The sequence below is a fragment of the Canis aureus genome, chromosome 4, assembly GCF_053574225.1.
Source record: "Canis aureus isolate CA01 chromosome 4, VMU_Caureus_v.1.0, whole genome shotgun sequence".
NCBI classification, from domain to species: Eukaryota; Metazoa; Chordata; class Mammalia; order Carnivora; family Canidae; genus Canis; species Canis aureus.
In genome coordinates, this window is record NC_135614.1 from 1,793,661 (window position 1) to 1,811,996 (window position 18,336).

General features: G+C 37.7%; 1 protein-coding gene across 1 annotated transcript in view; it reads left to right on the forward strand.

The window, feature by feature from the left end:
* The window catches only part of LOC144312040 (uncharacterized), a 100,307-nt gene extending 89,184 nt beyond the window's left edge, over window positions 1-11,123 (forward strand). Inside the window, 2 exon segments of the mRNA XM_077894342.1 lie at window positions 8,316-10,381; window positions 10,383-11,123. Of these exon segments, the coding sequence (XP_077750468.1) occupies window positions 8,316-10,381; window positions 10,383-10,478 (2,162 nt within the window). The 3' untranslated portion in view covers window positions 10,479-11,123.
* Window positions 11,124-18,336: the final 7,213 nt, after the last annotated feature.

Sequence of the window (18,336 nt, forward strand, 5' to 3'; positions counted from 1 at the left end):
TATATGCTACGCAGGGCAATTTACACATTCAGTGCAGTCCCTATCAAAATACTGTGGACTTTTCAGAGAATTGGAACAATAATCTTAAGATTTGTGTGGAATCAGAAAAGACCTCATATTCGAGCCAGGGGAATATTGAAAAAGAAAACCAGAGCTGGGGACATCACAATGCCAGATTTCAAATTGTACTACAAAGCTGTGATCATCAAGACAGTATGGTACTGGCACAAAAACAGGCACCTAGATCAATGGAACAGAATAGAGAACCCAGAAATGGGCCCTCGACTCTGTGGTCAACTAAGATTTGACAAAGCAGGAAAGACTATCCACTGGATATTGGACAGTCTCTTCAATAAATAGTGCTGGGGAAATTGGACAGCCATGTGGAAAAGAATGAAACTGGACCATTCTCTTACACCAGACACAAAGATAAACTCAAAATGGATGACAGAACTAAATGTGAGACAAGAATCCATCAAAATCAAAACCCTAGAGGAGAACACAAGGCAACACCCTTTCTGACCTTGGCCACAGTAACTTCTTGCAAGATGTGAACAAGGGGTAGAAGAACGGGAAGTGGGTGGGGGAATGGTGAGACTGGGTTACTTGACAGGATGAACACTGGGTGTTATATGTTGGCAAATCGAACTCCAGTAAAGAAATACACAAATAAAAATATAGAAATTTAAGAAAATATTTTCACCTACTAGAGTGGAGTTAAATTTAGTTAAATTAAAAATCAATAACAGCAGGAGCTATAAAATTTCTAGATAATTAGAAACTTAATAGCATACTTTACCTAACCAATCGTTCAAAGAATTCAAAGCGGAAATTAGAAACTGTTTTGTACTGCATGTTCATGAAAACAGAAGTTGTGGGAAATTTACATATAGAAAATTTTTATATCAAAAACAATGTATGTATAATACTTCATTGATTTCATTGTTTTCCATTGGATCTTTATAACTTCTCTTACTTTAAGGTTTATTTTCTCTTTTCTAGTTTTATTTTTTTCTTGTTTTTTTTTTATGTGAAAGCTGAGATGATTGAGATCTTATGCAACACAAGTAAATTTTTTTGCATGTACATATCTATCACACATACGTGAAATTCTTTTTATATGGAATATGTATTATAAGTAATATATATTTAACATATGATGTGTAAATTTCATACATGTTGAATTTTGTGTGTGTTTACACCCACGTATATCTAACACACATGTGAAATTTATGTTGGATAAACGGAAGGTCACCATTTAATGGCTTCAGCTGCTTCTACCTTAAGAATCTAGGAAAAAAGGAGCAAATTAAGTCCATAGTAAGCAGAAGAAAGGAAGTAATAAAGAACAGAGTATTAAATAATGTAATTGAAAACAGAAAAATAGTTGAAAAAATTAATCAAACCAAAGTTGAATCTTTAAGATCAGTAAAATTGACCGGCTTCTAAATGAGACAAATTATTGATATCAAGAATAGGAGTGTCAGTATCACCAAAGATTGTACAGATGCCACAAGGAAAATAAGAAAATGTTTTGCCTCTAAGTATATAAACTCAACAATTTATATAAAATGGACAGTTACCTTCAAAGAAACAACTTTCCAAGCCCACTTAGGAGAAATAGATAAGCATTCCATGAGGAAGACCCAGGTACAGGTATGAGTTCTACTTTGGTACAGGTAGTGTGTTCTACCACACATGGAGTAACACCAGCTTTTACCAAACTATTCCAGAAAATCCAAGAGAAAGTTATACTAAGTCTCTGCAGCCAAAATTTCCTAATACCAGAACTAGATAAAGACATTACAGGCATATCTCAGAGATAAACAAATTTCAGAACCTACATGGAAAATCTTTAAGAAGACAATTTTGATTAAATCTATTTTCATGGTAGCTGTACCTCTAAATGTGAAGGATTTTGCAGTGAAAGAGATTTGTGTAGTTGAAAAGCACATAGATTAGTTAATGTTCAGGAAGGCTTTGTATAAAGAAAGATAAAGCAAGTGTGGCAAAAATTTAACAATTTGTAAATGTAGGTGAAAAGTACAGAAGTGCTTATTTTATGGCTCAGGTAAACTTCATATTTTTTGTTTATTATGTGGAAATTATTTTTTTTATATCTTCTGTCTGTACCAAGTTTAATTTTGATAAGGTGTATTTTCTTAGAAAATTATTTGGTACTCTCCTTTCAAATGTATTTCTATCATGCTGAGCAAAAATAGCCTTTAGTATTTTTTCATACCTTGTTCCAATTATTGTTTCTTCCTTATTGCTTCTCATTTTGAGTAGTTGAGCTTTCTTTCTCTTGTTTTTGTTGATTAGATTAGTCATGATTTGTCTCCTTTTTTTATATATTCTTTTTCTCTTTTTTTATAATAAATTTATTTTTATTGGTGTTCAATTTGCCAACTTACAGAATAACACCCAGTGCTCATCCCGTCAAGTGCCCCCCTCAGTGCCTGTCACCCATTCACCCCTACCCCCCGCCCTCCTCCCCTTCCACCACCCCTAGTTCGTTTCCCAGAGTTAGGAGTCTTTATGTTCTGTCTCCCTTTCTGATATTTCCCACACACTTCTCCCTTCCCTTATATTCCCTTTCACTATTATTTATATTCCCCAAATGAATGAGAACATATAATGTTTGTCCTTCTCCAATTGACTTACTTCACTCAGCATAATACCCTCCAGTTCCATCCACGTTGAAGCAAATGGTGGGTATTTGTCGTTTCTAATGGCTGAGGAATATTCTATTGTATACATAAAACACACCTACTTTATCCATTCATCTTTCGATGGACACTGAGGCTCCTTCCACAGTTTGGCTATTGTGGACATTGCTGCTAGAAACATCGGGGTGCAGGTGTCCCGGCGTTTCATTGCATCTGAATCTTTGGGGTGAATCCCCAACAGTGCAATTGCTGGGTCGTAGGGCAGGTCTATTTTTAGCTCTTTGAGGAACCTCCACACAGTATTCCAGAGTGGCTGCACCAGTTCACATTCCCACCAACAGTGCAAGAGGGTTCCCTTTTCTCCGCATCCTCTCCAACATTTGTGGTTTCCTGCCTTGTTAATTTTCCCCATTCTCACTGGTGTGAGGTGGTATCTCATTGTGGTTTTGATTTGTATTTCCCTGATGGCAAGTGATGCAGAGCATTTTCTCATGTGCGTGTTGGCCATGTCTATGTCTTCCTCTGTGAGATTTCTCTTCATGTCTTTTGCCCATTTCATGATTGGATTGTTTCTTTGGGGTTGAGTTTAATAAGTTCTTTATAGATGTTGGAAACTAGCCCTTTATCTGATAGGTAACTTGCAAATATCTTCTCCCATTCTGTAGGTTGTCTTTCAGTTTTGTTGACTGTATCCTTTGCTGTGCAAAAGCTTCTTATCTTGATGAAGTCCCAATAGTTCATTTTTGCTTTTGTTTCTTTTGCCTTCGTGGATGTATCTTGCAAGAAGTTACTGTGGCTGAGTTCAGAAAGGGTGTTGCCTGCATTCTCCTCTAGGATTTTGATGGAATCTTGTCTCACATTTAGATCTTTCATCCATTTTGAGTTTATCTTTGTGTCTGGTGCAAGAGAGTGGTCTAGTTTCATTCTTCTGCATGTGGATGTCCAATTTTCCCAGCACCATTTATTGAAGAGACTGTCTTTCTTCCAATGGATAGTCTTTCCTCCTTTATCGAATATTAGTTGACCATAAAGTTCAGGGTCTACTTCTGGATTCTCTCTTCTGTTCCATTGATCTATGTGTCTGTGTTTGTGCCAGTACCACACTGTCTTGATGACCACAGCTTTGTAGTACAACCTGAAATCTGGCATTGTGATGCCCCTGGCATTGTTTTCTTTTTCAGTATTCCTCTGCTATTCGGGGACTTTTCTGATTCCACACAAATCTTAAAATAATTTGTTCTAACTCTCTGAAGAAAGTCCATGGTATTTTGATAGGGATTGCATTAAACCTGTACATTGCCTGGGTAACATTGACATTTTCACAATATTAATTTTGCCAATCCATGAGCATGGAATATTTTTCCATCTCTTTGTGTCTTCCTCAATTTCTTTCAGAAGTGTTCTATAGTTTTTAGGGTATAGATCCTTTACCTCTTTGGTTAGGTTTATTCCTAGGTATCTTATGCTTTTGGGAGCAATTGTAAATGGGATTGACTCCTTAATTTCTCTTTCTTCAGTCTCATTGTTAGTGTATAGAACTGCCATTGATTTCTGGGCATTGATTTTTTTATCCTGCCACGCTACCAAATTGCTGTATGAGTTCTAGCAATCTTGGGGTGGAGGCTTTTGGGTTTTCTAGGTAGAATATCATGTCATTGGCGAAGAGGGAGAGTTTGATTTCTTCTTTGCCAATTTGAATGCCTTTTATTTCTTTTTGTTGTCTGATTGCTGAGGCTAGGACTTCCAGTACTATGTTGAATAGCAGTGGTGAGAGTGGACATACCTGTCTTGTTCCTGATCTTAGGGAAAAGACTCTCGGTGTTTCCCCATTGAGAATGATATTTGCTGTGGGCTTTTCGTGGATGGCTTTTAAGATGTTGAGGAATGTTCCCTCTATCCCTACACTCTGAAGAGTTTTGATCAGGAATGGGTGCTGTATTTTGTCAAATGCTTTCTCTGCATCTAATGAGAAGATCATATAGTTCTTGGTTTTTCTCTTGCTGATATGATGAATCACGTTGATTGTTTTACGAGTGTTGAACCAGCCTTGTGTCCTGGGGATAAATCCTACTTGATAATGGTGAATAATTTTCTTAATGTACTGTTGGATCCTATTGGCTAATATCTTGTTGAGAATGATTCATCTCCTTTGTTAATCTTTCCAAAGAACTAGATTTTTTGTTTCTAAGAGATTTAATTGATTTTTAAAGTAATCTTTCACACCAAACTTCGGGCTTGAACTCACAACCTCAAGACCAAGAATCCCATTCTCTACTGACTGAGCCAGCCAGGGGTCCCAAAGAAACAGCTTTTTGGCTTAACCCTTGTTCTACTGTTTTTCTCTTTCCATTCCATTAATTTCTAATCTAAGTAAACTGTCCAAAAATAAAAGAAGACCTAATCCACATGTTCAAAGAGACCATCTGGAAAAACTGACATGGAATGATTTGCTGAAGACATCCTTTAATAAAACTACTAGACCTTACAGATGAAGAGAAAGTTTTATCTGTATTATTGTAAATTTATTTTTGTGTTTGTTTTTACCTGTATTATTTCCCTATTTGTGCTTTCTACTTCATTCTTTTATGTTACTTTTGTTTTCTTTTGTTTCTAATTTTTTGAGTCAAGGATTCAATTGTTTTTCATTCTTTTCACCAATACAAAACATTTAATGCTATGAAATCTCTGATCAGTATGCATATCCCATATTTACTCGTAAGTAATACTTTCACTAGTTTTTTTTGTTTTAGAACTTCAGCTTTTGTTTGTTTCCTTTTTCACCAATGAATAGTTTGCTAGAGAGCTGGTTTTTTTGAAGTCCCGATAGAAGCTTATTCTTCCCCAATAAATTCTAGTTTTACTGTATTATTACCTGAGCATGTTACACATATCAGTGTTTTTAATGTTTCATGCACCCTTGAGACTAAAGTGTAATTTTCTATTAAAAGTTTTGACATTATAAAATCAAATATGGGTTATGATATATGTCTTCTTAATTGTTGTCATTAAGTCTTTTACCCCCCAACTTTCTGCTTTTTGATCTTTCTTGAAATATCCTTTTAAATACTGTATTTTATTTTTTCCTTGCTTTTCTGAGTTCTGCTCCATGAAAGATTTTTGGATTTTATAAATGTTAATTTTGCATTCAAAATTGAGGATTTATCTTTGTAAAGTGGTTTTTCTGTCCTTTCTGGCAACAGATTTACATGTCTCCTTCCTTATTGTTTCCCTTTGTTTGGAATAATATGGTCCATGCTTTTGGTTTTAGCCTTTTTGAGTAAGTCTCTATAATTATGTTTCTCATCTACAGCATTGATTTAGGTTTTTGTTTGTGCCTGTTGACTGAAGTCATTTTGTTAATTGGTGAGTTAAACCCATTCACATTTGTTAATATGACTCATAGTTGGTCTCATTTCTGCCATATTGTTACATTTAATGAGTGTATCACATTTACTGAATTATTCTGTTTGGTCTTTGTTTCATTTTGGAGAGAGTTAGGGAATTTTGATGTTTTTGTTCTCAGAATTACTTTTACACTAATATGTTTTATACTGCCCTTAGTTGCCCATTTCCTAATTTAACCCTCTATTTGATTTTTCAGCTTTCAGTGACAATCTTTAGGTGATTACTTATGTGGCTATCTCTGTGTGTGCTCTTATATTCTATTTTTCTTTCCTGTTTCCTATAGCTTTTTTAGTTGCATTATTTCTACTTCACTAGAACCTTTAGCATTTATATATATATATATATACACATATTTTTATTTTATTATTTGAGAGCAAGAGTAGAGAAAGAGAGAGAACAAGAGAGAGTGAGCACACAAGTGGGTGGAAGGGCAGAGGGAGAAGCAGACTCCACAGTGAGCCAGAGGGGGTCTCGACCCTGGGACCCTGAGATCATGACTTGACCCTATATTAGACACTTAACCAACTGAGTCACCCAGGTGTCTCTGACATTTATATATTATTCTTCTGTTCTTGTTCCCGATTTTTTTTTGGTCTTAGACCTACAATAAAATGTATCCACTGCTTAGTTTTTCTGCCAGTGTTTCCTGTCAAATCCTTGACTTTTTTTTTAACCCAAAAATGTTGCTCCACTGAGCTTCACTTTGTTTATTGGTGACAGAATCTATTGCAAGACCTACATTTTTGTTTGAGAGTTATTCTTTTTGCCCAAAAGACATTTCTTCGGTTTTAAGGTCTAGTAGTTTTTTTTGAAGTGTGTCTTAGTACTGTTCAGGTTAGCTTTTCCAGGTTCATGGTGGTTCTTTAGAATAGGTGGATTCTTAGTTTATGGTTTTTAATATTTATTCCATGTGTTTTTCTCTGTAGAGACTGTAATCATATGTATAATTGTATTTTAAACTCTATTAATTTTGCTGACTAAATTTTTTATCCAGGGCTTTCTTATTGATGCAGTTGTTCTTTCATTAGTTTTATTGTCATTCTTTGGTGTCATGCCTTTCTTCAGTGCTATTTACCAAAATTTCAGTGAAGTCTCTTTTTCTTTTGTGCTCTTTATTAGTCTGCCAGGACTTCAATAACAAAACACCACAGACTGGATCACCTAAATAACAGAAATTTATTTTCTCATACTTCTGGAGTCTGTAAGGCCAAGGAGAAGGTGCCAGCAGGGTTGGTTTCTGCTGAGCCCTATCTCTTCGGCTTGCAGACAGCACCTTCTTGATATATCCTCACATGGCTTTTTTTTTCTGTGCACATAATGGAAGCAAGCAAGTGCTGGTGTCTCTTCCGCTTCTAATAAGGATACCATTGTATCAGTACCACATCCTGATGCCCTAAACTCAGCCTTAATTGCCTGCCTAGGCCTCTGTCTCCAGATGTAGTCGCATTGGGGATTAGGGCTTCCAACATACGAATTTGTGAGGAGGACAGTTCAGTTCATAACCTGCTCCTTGTAATTCAAGTCTATTCTAAGATCACTGTGTCCTTTTTAGGATTTCATTCCTCACGTGGATTCCCATATACTACAAGTCCCTTTTGTTGGAGTTTCCAGTGGCCTAAGTTATCACCTATCAGAACTGAGATGTCATCTGAGTATTTTCCCACTCATACTAGGACTTTCCCTTTCTGGGAGTGATTTTATTTGGATTTAATTATCTCTGAGTTTTCTGTCTTTTCTTTAGGTGTGGTTGCCATGACTCTAGATGACTCTTAAATGGATGTGAGCTCATTATCAGTTTCTTCTGTATTTAAATGTTTCTTTCCCTAGTGGCAATTTGAAGTTAGTAGTATTTTGTATCTCCTAGTTATGCTGAAGTCATGGGTTGTTGTAGGTAATTTTTATTTGCTCTCCTTGTATCGACCCATACAGTTTTCTGGAGGATAAATGGACACATTCAGATTTTAGAAGCTATTATTATTATTTTTCAGACATAACAATGCAGATGTATGTGTTATGATAGCCAGTTTCCTCTCCCTTTTTCCACTATGCCAGGCTTTTTTTTTTTCTTATTTTCATTTTTGTTCTTTCGTGTCAAACCCAAGAATAGGAAAAATATGTACTTACAGTTATTTTCTTCTCAGGAAACTAGATAAGAAATCTAAATCAGCATTTTTATATATGTTGCGTTCGATAAGAAATACGTTAATATTTATATGTAAGGTTGACTTTTCTTATTTTTAGAATCCTGGGAAACTGATCACAAGAAAGAAAGGAGCCAAGAAGACCAGCCTAAACATGTGTGGGAAGTTGCATTCATTAATAAAACACTGACTAAAGAACAAGGTAATGGAAGAAAACCACTTACCTTGAACGCAGACTCTTTTCCTTCCAAAAAGATCCTCTGTCAATGTGACTCATGTGGAATGAGTTTCAACTGTGTTTCAAAATTATTTATCAATAAGAAAAACTATTTAGGAAAAGAGACTGATGAATATAATGCTTTTGGAAATTTGCTACTTGATATTAAACATGAGAAAACGCATACTCGAGAGAAAAGTGGGTTTTTTAGAAATGGGAAAATTTTGAATCATGATGAGAACCCTGTTCATCATAAGAAGATTCAAACTTTAGAGCAAAATTTTGAGTATAACATTTATCAAGAAACCTTCCTTGAAAAGGCAATATTCAGTCCGTACATGAGAGAAATTGCAGAAGGGAATGACTGTGAATGTGATGAATATGGGAGAACCTTCTTTGATAACTCTTCCTTCTTACTCCATCAGATGAATTCCTCAAAAGAAAATCACTATGGATTTAGTGGTTGTGGAAAATCCCTGTATGTGAAGGCTACCCTTTTGAAACATCATGGGCCACATATGAAACACTATGAATGTAATGGAAGTGGGAATAATTTCCAGAGGAATTTATGCCTTTCACAACTTCAGAAAACTCATAAAGGAGAGAAACACTTTGAATGTAATGAGTGCAGGAAAGCCTTTTGGGAGAAGTCCCACCTCACTCGACATCAGAGGATACACACAGGAGAGAAACGCTTTCAATGTAATGAATGTGGAAAAACCTTCTGGGAGAAGTCAAACCTCACAAAACATCAGAGATCACACACAGGGGAAAAACCCTATGTGTGCAATGACTGTGGGAAGGCGTTCAGCCACAAGTCAGCCCTTAGGTTACACCAGAGAACACATACGGGAGAGAAACCCTATCAGTGTAATGCATGTGGGAAAACTTTTTACCAGAAGTCAGATCTCACTAAACACCAGAGAACACACACAGGGCTGAAACCCTATGAATGCTATGAATGTGGGAAATCCTTCTGTATGAATTCACACCTTACAGTACATCAGAGAACTCATACAGGTGAGAAACCATTTGAGTGTCCTGATTGTGGGAAATCTTTCTGTCAAAAGTCACATCTTACACAACATCAGAGAACTCATGTAGGGAATAAACCCTACGAGTGTAATGCATGTGGTAAAACTTTCTACCACAAGTCAGTACTCACTAGGCATCAGATAATTCATACAGGGTTGAAACCTTATGAATGTTATGAATGTGGGAAAACCTTCTGCTTAAAGTCTGACCTCACAGTACATCAGAGAACTCACACAGGGGAGAAGCCCTTTGCATGTCCTGAATGTGGGAAATTCTTCAGCCATAAGTCTACCCTCTCTCAACATTATAGGACACATACAGGGGAGAAACCCTTTGAATGTCACGAATGTGGAAAAATCTTCTATAATAAGTCATACCTAACTAAACATAATAGAACCCACACAGGGGAGAAGCCCTATGAATGTAATGAATGTGGGAAAACCTTCTGCCAAAAGTCTCAGCTTACTCAGCACCAGAGAATTCACATAGGTGAGAAACCCTATGAGTGTCATGAATGTGGAAAGGCGTTCTGTCATAAGTCAGCTCTGATTGTCCACCAGAGAACTCATACAGAAGAAAAGCCCTATAAATGTAATGAATGTGGAAAATCTTTCTGCGTGAAGTCAGGCCTTATTTTACATCAGAGAAAACACACAGGGGAGAAACCCTATGAATGTAATGAATGTGGGAAATGCTTCAGTCACAAATCATCCCTCACAGTACATCACAGAGCTCATACAGGAGAGAAATCTTGTCAGTGCAATGAATGTGGGAAAATTTTTTACCGTAAATCAGACCTCGCTAAACATCAGAGATCACACACAGGGGAGAAGCCTTATGAATGTAACACATGTGGAAAAACCTTCTCTCAGAAGTCAAACCTCATTGTACATCAGAGAACACACACAGGAGAAAAACCTTACAATTGAAGTGGGTGTTAGGAATGTCGAGCTGCAGTTCAGCACCCATTATTACACTTCAGAGAATTCACACTGGAGGAACCTCTGTTGACATCCTGAAAGTTCAGGAACCTTCTTCCACAAACTGGCTTTATGTTACTCCAAAGTAGAGTGCAACAAATATAGGGCAGTCTTGTTAAATAACATTTCACTGAATGTCACCAAGCAAATACTGGTATAAGACAGTAAAGATTTTTTGATTTTGCAAAAGTGTTTTTTTAGCAAAAGTACAAACTAGGTTGTGTCAGATTTTATATTGAGAAGCCTTTCAATTTGAGGTATATAGCTTGAAGATTATTTTTAGAAGTAATATAACATTAGAAGTTGTGTTTTGGGTTTTGATGTCATATTTATCTTTAGGAAACATAAAAAGTTTTAATTTGTAGATGTATATTGTGCAATGTAAAGCTTTAAAAACCAAAAAAAAAAAAAGTAGTAAAATGAAAAATCAACTTAAAAGAAGCTGCAGTAAGTACATAGAATTCTCATGTGCCCTTCATCAACCTTCTTCTAATGCTATCTTCTACAACCATGGTATATTGTCAAGCATATGACATTGATGGCACTACAGTACTCAGTCACACACAGTCCTTCCCACTTCAACAATGTTTACATGCACTTTGTGTGTATGTCTAGTTCTGTGAAATGTTATCACTTATATTTTAAGTAACCACCAACACAGGTTACAAAATCAAAAGGGAATCTGGTGTCTCTGTTGCATTAGGATTACAAAGGAATTGGGATTTTACCATGAGAAGTTCCCTCGTGTTAATAATCATAATGCAACTTAATATAATTGTGAACAGAGAATAGACACCCCCTAATTTAGCTGTTGTTACAATATCAGGCACATCTCCCATGTGCCTAAGAGCCTGGAGCATCCTTTTAAAAGTAGAGGCCCACAGAGCTAATGTGTAACCATTTAAAATGTATAAATCAAAATAAAGTGGTAAATAGGTTGTCTTCAGTGAAGGTTATCTAGTCCCTAGTGTCATTATCCCCTTTTACCCGTGGTTTGTGTCAAGCCATGAGGTGCCTTGAGTGTACATATGTGAGTCTTCTAGCCCTCAGCCTAAATTTTCTACAGACTTAACTCTGTAAGTTACTGCCCTATAAGCATGGGCTGGTGTACCCAGAGACAGATCGGAGCCCTTGGAGATTTTTTACTCTGAGAGGAGAGTGGGTTAAGACTGGAACAGATCCAGATTGAAGGTAGCTTGGGGCTTTTACTCACTGACACAGTAAAAAGTGATATACTAAATTCTACAATCAGTCAGGTTACATAAACCAGGTTATACAAACTAATGATCTTAACTTGCACAGAGAGTCTAAGCTTCTATCTTAGGAAATTAGGAACAGGAGCTGATTAAATCCAGAGTAAATGAAACAAAAGAAATACGAATTAGAGCAGAAATCAGTTAAGTTGAAAACAAAATAGAGAAAATCAGTAAAATCAAAAGATAGTTGTTTGCAAAGATCAATGAAACTGATAAACTGTTAGCTAAATTAACCAAGAAAAAGAGAAGATATAAGTTGTTAATACCAGAAATGAAGGAGAGCCATAACAGCTGATTCCATGGACATTAAAAAGATAATAATACTATGAACGACTCTGCACACAAATTTCATAGCCTGCCACACAATCTGCCAAAAGTTACAGAAGGATAAACCTGAATAGCCATGTATCTATTAAGAAATTGAATTAATACATAATCTTCCAAATCAGTATCACATCCAGATGTATTCACTGGTGAATTTTATTAGACCCTTCAGGAAAAAAAATGATACCAATTCTCTAAAATCTCTTCCAAAAAGTAAGAGCAGAAGAAATACTTCCTAACTCATTCTGTGAGGCTAGCATTGGTGGTGTAGCAAAACCAGACAAAGGCATCACAAGAATGGGAAACTGCAGACCTATATGTCTTACAGTTTCCTCACATAGAAATCCTCAACAAGTCATAAGCAAATTGAACCCAACAATATATAATTTTGCAGTATGACCAAGTGGGATTTGTTCTACACGTGCAGTGCTGCTTCTACATTTGATAATCTGTTAATTTAACCCATCATATCAACAGGCAAAAGAAGAAATAATCACATGATCATATCAATAGGTACAGAAAAGCATTTCACAGAATCTTAACTCATATTCACAGTAAGAAATTTCAGTATACTAAAAAAAAAAAAAAAAAAAAAGAAATTTCAGTGTACTAAGAATACAGGGAACTTCTTTAACTTGGTAAAGAACATCTACAAAAGCCCAATAGCTAACATCATACTTAATGGTGACAAACTAGATGCAGTAAGATAAGGAGGAAGGCAAAGGAGGCCCCCTTTGACCACTGTCTTTCAACCTCCTTCTGGAAGTCCTCACTAACACAGTATAAGAAGTAAAGGAAATAAACTTGGATTTGGAAGGAAGAGATAGAACTGTCTATATTTACACATAACATGATTCTGTAGGTAGAAAATTCCAAGGAGTCAACAGCAATATGCTTTGACACTAGTAAGCAATTATATAACAAGGTTATAAGATGCAATGAGTAAAGGAATGGCAAAAAGCAATCCATAGCTTTTTGTAACAGAAGTAACAAAACATGGAGGAACCTTGCTGGCAAATTGCTAAATGAAAAAAGCCAGCCTGAAAAGGCTTTACACTTTGGTATCCATCTATAATGCATTCAGATACAAAAGCACAAGTATATGGAGATAGTAAAAAGATGTAGTGGTTGTCAGGGATTCAGGGCAAGGGAGGGAAGGATGAATAGGTGGCTTATAGAGGATTTTTGGGACAATGAAACTATTCTGTAGGACATTATAATGATAGATACATGTCATTCATTTGTCAAAACCCATAAAGTATAAAATAGAAAGGGTAAAAACCCTATGTAAACTAGTTAGTAATAATGAGTCAATATTGGCTCATCTGTTGTAACAAATGTACCACACTAATGCAAGATATGAATAATAGGGGACTATTTAGAGGGGGGTAGAAGTGAAGCAGTATGTAGGAACTCTGTGCTTTCTGCTCAATTTTTCTGTAACCCTAAAACTCCTCTAAAAATAAAGCATATTGAATAAATAAACAACCCTTCCTGCATATAGCAATACAGATGAATCTGTGAAGGTGCTTTCTTACACACAATATTTAAAACTCACATTATTCAGTGACAGTTTTCCTATGGTGGGAGGCAGAATGCATTCTCAGAAATCATATATTGATAGCCACTATAAAGCTAAAGCCTGTTTTCAGTATATAGCTTGCTGTTGTTGTAAGCCTTATCTTTTTTGAAAGTGTAAATTTCCTACATCTCTTTATAACATCTTGTTTCTATACCAAATTGTTCTTGACTGACTGGTTCTGTGATATGACAAAGGCCACTTGGGACAGAGCTACCAATTGCTGGCAGGCCTATCTTTTGATATGCACTGTACTGCCTTCTTTTGGGGGTGTTGCTGTGTCTTCCCACCCTAAAAGGCTCTTGTCCCTAAGAGAATTGTTAATTGGCTGTATTAAAGGAGATTTCCTTTTGGGTTCAGTTTGACTAGAGGTCTGAGGCAGGGACAACACAGGACCCCAACTGCAGTTGAGCCCCACCTACCAAGGGACTGGCTAGAACTCTCTGGTTACTGCATATAGTCTGGTGACCATCCCTGGCTATTCAGGGTGCCCACACATACCATTGTTTGTTACTGTGCACCACTGGGGTGGGCATGCAGATGGCCCTTTGTGAAATTTTGGAAAGGTAGCCCTGAAAGAATTAAGCATGGCACTTTTGTGGTCTAATGAGCTGTTGCACAGGTAGGGGCAGCAGCCTTCCCCCTCTCCTCTGCTGCTACTTCCCTTGCTGCCATTGCACACATGCCTGATGCCCAAGGGTGTTGAGGACATGTGCAATTTCCTGAGGCCCAGATGATGAGAAAAGAAAAGGGGATCCCTTCCAAATTACCAGAGGGAGTACCTCAAATGCTCTTCTAATATAAAACCTTTAGCCAGTGAGCCTGAGGTCTGTTTAGAATTGCTATTTTATCAGTACATCAAAGGGCTAACCTTGGGATCTTGGAGCTTAATGGCCTTGACCTGGGCCATGGACAAAAGGCCCATAGTGTTTGTGAACCCTGACCCCAGAGAGATTGACCGGCATTCCCTGGAGGAAGCTGCAGCTGCCTATGAGGTCAGCTGTTGGGCTCTGGCACTTTCTCTCTAACCACCCAGGTCCATGCCACAGGTGATTAAGTAGAGAGACAAAAACTGAAAGCCGCAACTTTACGTGGCTAGAAATCTAAAATATTCTGAGGAATTTGTACAGAGAGAAATGAGAGAAAGCAGAAAATGTGCATGCCAGAAAAAATGAGGCAGCCATACAGAAGATACTCAGTCTACCACTAGGTTATGAGCCAAGCATGCTCTTGCTACACCACTTTGCTGCCTATGCCTCTGTTGGAAAGAAATTCTCACCTGTGTGTTTAGAGGGGAAAACATCCACCCTGTGCCGCAGCAAAGGGAATAATTCAGATGCAACTTAAGCCCAGGATCTTTAATCCATAAGAAGCAACTGTTGCCATGGAGCAGGCCCGTGGCCCTGAAGATCCCTGAGAGATCTGGCCCTGAGAAACTGGAGACTGGGGAAGGGAATCTATAAGGTTAATCCAACTTTATATTCTTTCTACTCTGATCCCAAACTATTTGCCAGGTTTCTGTTAATATAAAGATGTAAAATTGTACATTTCTTTTGATGTGTATCAGACCCCTTTATGGGTCACAATTTGTACTGTTTGACAAATATTGGGTCTTACATCTGGTTATAGGTCAAGTGCAAGGAGCGGCAGTGTAGGTAAGTCCTGAAGAGGATCAGAATATCTTTGCAAGACAACTGTGGCACAGAAGGCCATATTAGGTTCCTATGGTCAAGGGAGGCTAAACTCAGGTGGGGAAGGAAGGGCTGGTTCTATTGGAAAGAAGACTCAGCAGATACATTGAAGGTATTTATAGGCATTGAAGACTCAGCTACTTTGAAATCTGCTCATGTTTTTCCATCCCAGTTTTCAAGATCTCATTCCCAATCAATGCCCTAACTTTAGTAAGAGACCCTGTAAGTTTGGGAACTCAATCTGCATTATAATCATGCCAATCAAATGATTCAACATTGGATTTGATATACATAAATCTCAGCCCTGCAGCTTTAGGAAATAAGATTTTCTTTCAGGGTAGCCACATACCCTGAAAGGTAAAATCCCTTATGTGGTCCTTGAGCTGGGACTTAAACTCCTGAGCTTCTCATGTTCTTTCCCCCAAGTTCTCCAGCACAATTAGCAGTAAACAACCAATCCCACTATACTCCTTATGTTCACTAAAATATCTAGAGCAGCATATACATGATTTCCTCCCCCCCCCAGAGCCTTGCTATCTCTAGGCATTTGATTACAGGTGTCCAAAAGTAGTAATTTGAGTAACCGTATTATCACTACATGGACTATCAATGCTCCTTTACCACTAAAATAGTCCCATTAATGGTTTAAAGTCTAAATATAATCTGATTATATAGAATCTAATGCAGATACTCCAGATTCAGTTTGGTACAAATTCATGATTCAGACAGCATTTAATTAGAGACAACCACCAGGAGAGTGTCTATGTGTAATGGGACTTGTTACAGAGAGTTGACCTCATGCAGTTAGGGGAAATGGCCAATTTGTCTCTTCAGTATGGCTGTCTTCATGTCTGATGAAGGCACTTGAAGTCCACAGAGCAGATAATAAGGAAAACTAGATAGACATGACAAAGAAAGCAAAAACAAGTCAGAACCCACAATCATGAGTAGAGCTCCTAAGGATGGACTAAAGCCGGAGTTGGTTCTCCTTGCTTCTGACCTTGATGGTGGGATTTCTTGCAGAAGCTGGGGCCCTTAATCATAGAAGTGATCACACATACCTGGTGGAGAAGCTGAAGTATCCACATGAAACAGTCAACAGTCCTGATGCTGCCTTAGGCCAGTGAGGTGGTCAATAGATGAGCAGCAGCATGTGCGAGCTACAAAGTGGCTGCTACATCACTTATACCCCCCAAATATTGCACAAGAATGTCTTTTGTCATCCATCTCATTTGGAAATTACAGAAAAGTGAACTCTGGGAAATGTAGTGCGGTCTAGCCAAGGTAACACATTATAAAGCCACCACACTGGCCTATTAAGGAACTGTGAAATCAATTCAGTGACTTGACTTTTAAAGAAATAGAACAAAATCTATCAGAATTCATTATAGATACAAGGTATTATTGTTTCATGACAAATATGTATAATCATGGCCTGAATTGTATTTCCCTCAAAATCCATGGTTAAAGCCCTAACCCAATATGACTGTATTTGGAGATAGGGCTTCTATTTTATTTTTTTAGAAGATTTTATTTATTTGTGAGAGAGAGAGAAAGAACATGAGTGGGGGGCGGGGAGGCAGAGGGAAAGGGAGACGCACACTCCCTGCTGAGCAGGGAGCCCAACACAGAGCTCGATTGATCTCAGGGCCCTGGGATCGTGAACTGAGCCGAAGACAGACACTCAACTGAGCCAGCCAGGGGGCCCCAGAGACAGGGCTTTTAAAGAGATAGAAGTCATAAGAGTGGGGATCTAATCTGACTGGTGTCCTTAGAAGAAGGAAGAGACATGAGATGTGCATGCACAGAGAAAAGGACATGTGAGTACACAGCAAGAAGGTAGCCATCTATAAGCCAAGGAGAGAGGTCTTAGAAGAAAACAAACCTACTGATACCTTGATCTTGGGCTTCCAGCCTCTAAGCTGTGAGCAAATACATTTCTGTTCTTTAAGTCACCTTGTCTGTGGTATTTTGGCACATTTATTCACAATCACAGCGATCCAAGTTCACAAAGGAGGTATTTTGGGATGTCAGCTGCTATGTTCTGAATGTTTGTGTCCCAGCCTTAAATCCATATATTAAATCTAATCCCTAATGGGATGATATTGGGGCCTTTGGGAGGTGATTAGGTCACAAGAGTGGAGTCCTCATGAATGGGGTCTTCCAGAGTTCACAGCCCTTCTGCTATGGGAGGACATAGTAAGCAGGTGCTGGCTTTTACCCAGGAAGAGGACCTACCCCAGAACATGACCATACACAGGTGCTGATCTTGGACTTCTCAACCTCTAGAACTGTGAGAAATTTCTGTTGTTTAGGAGCAAGCCAGTGTGTGATCTTTTGTTATAGCAGCCTGAACAGACGAAGCAACCTTAGTAGTCTGATACATACATGTACTAAAGATCGAATCAGGCTTCTGGCAACTCTCTTTTTTTTTTTTTTTTTCCAATTAAGACTTTTATTTTTTTTAGAGCAGCTTTAGATTCATAGCAAAATTGAGGGGAAAGCATAGAGATTTCCCATATATCTCTCCCCACACACACACACATGCACAACCTCTCCCATTATCAACATCTCCACCAGAGTGATGCATGTTAGAGTTGATAGCAAAATTGAGGGGAAAGCATAGAGATTTCCCATATATCTCTCCCCCCCCTACACACATGCACAACCTCTCCCATTATCAACATCTCCACCAGAGTGGTGCATGTTAGAGTTGATGAACCTACATTGATTAAACATAATTGCTTAAAGCCCACAGTTTACATCACAGTTCACTCTGGGTATTATCAGTTCTGTGGGTTTGGACAGATGTAAAATGACATGTATCCATCATTATGGTATCATGCAATGTATTTTCATTGCTCAAAACATCCTCTGCCCATTCATCCCTCCTCCTGACCCCAAACCCTGTCGACCACTCATCTTTTTATTTGTCTCCATAGTTTTTCCTTTTCTGTAAACTATCCCCTTTCCTACTATAACTTTTTACTAATTATTACTTAGTATATGTATTTTTCTTGCTTATTTTCTTTGTATTCC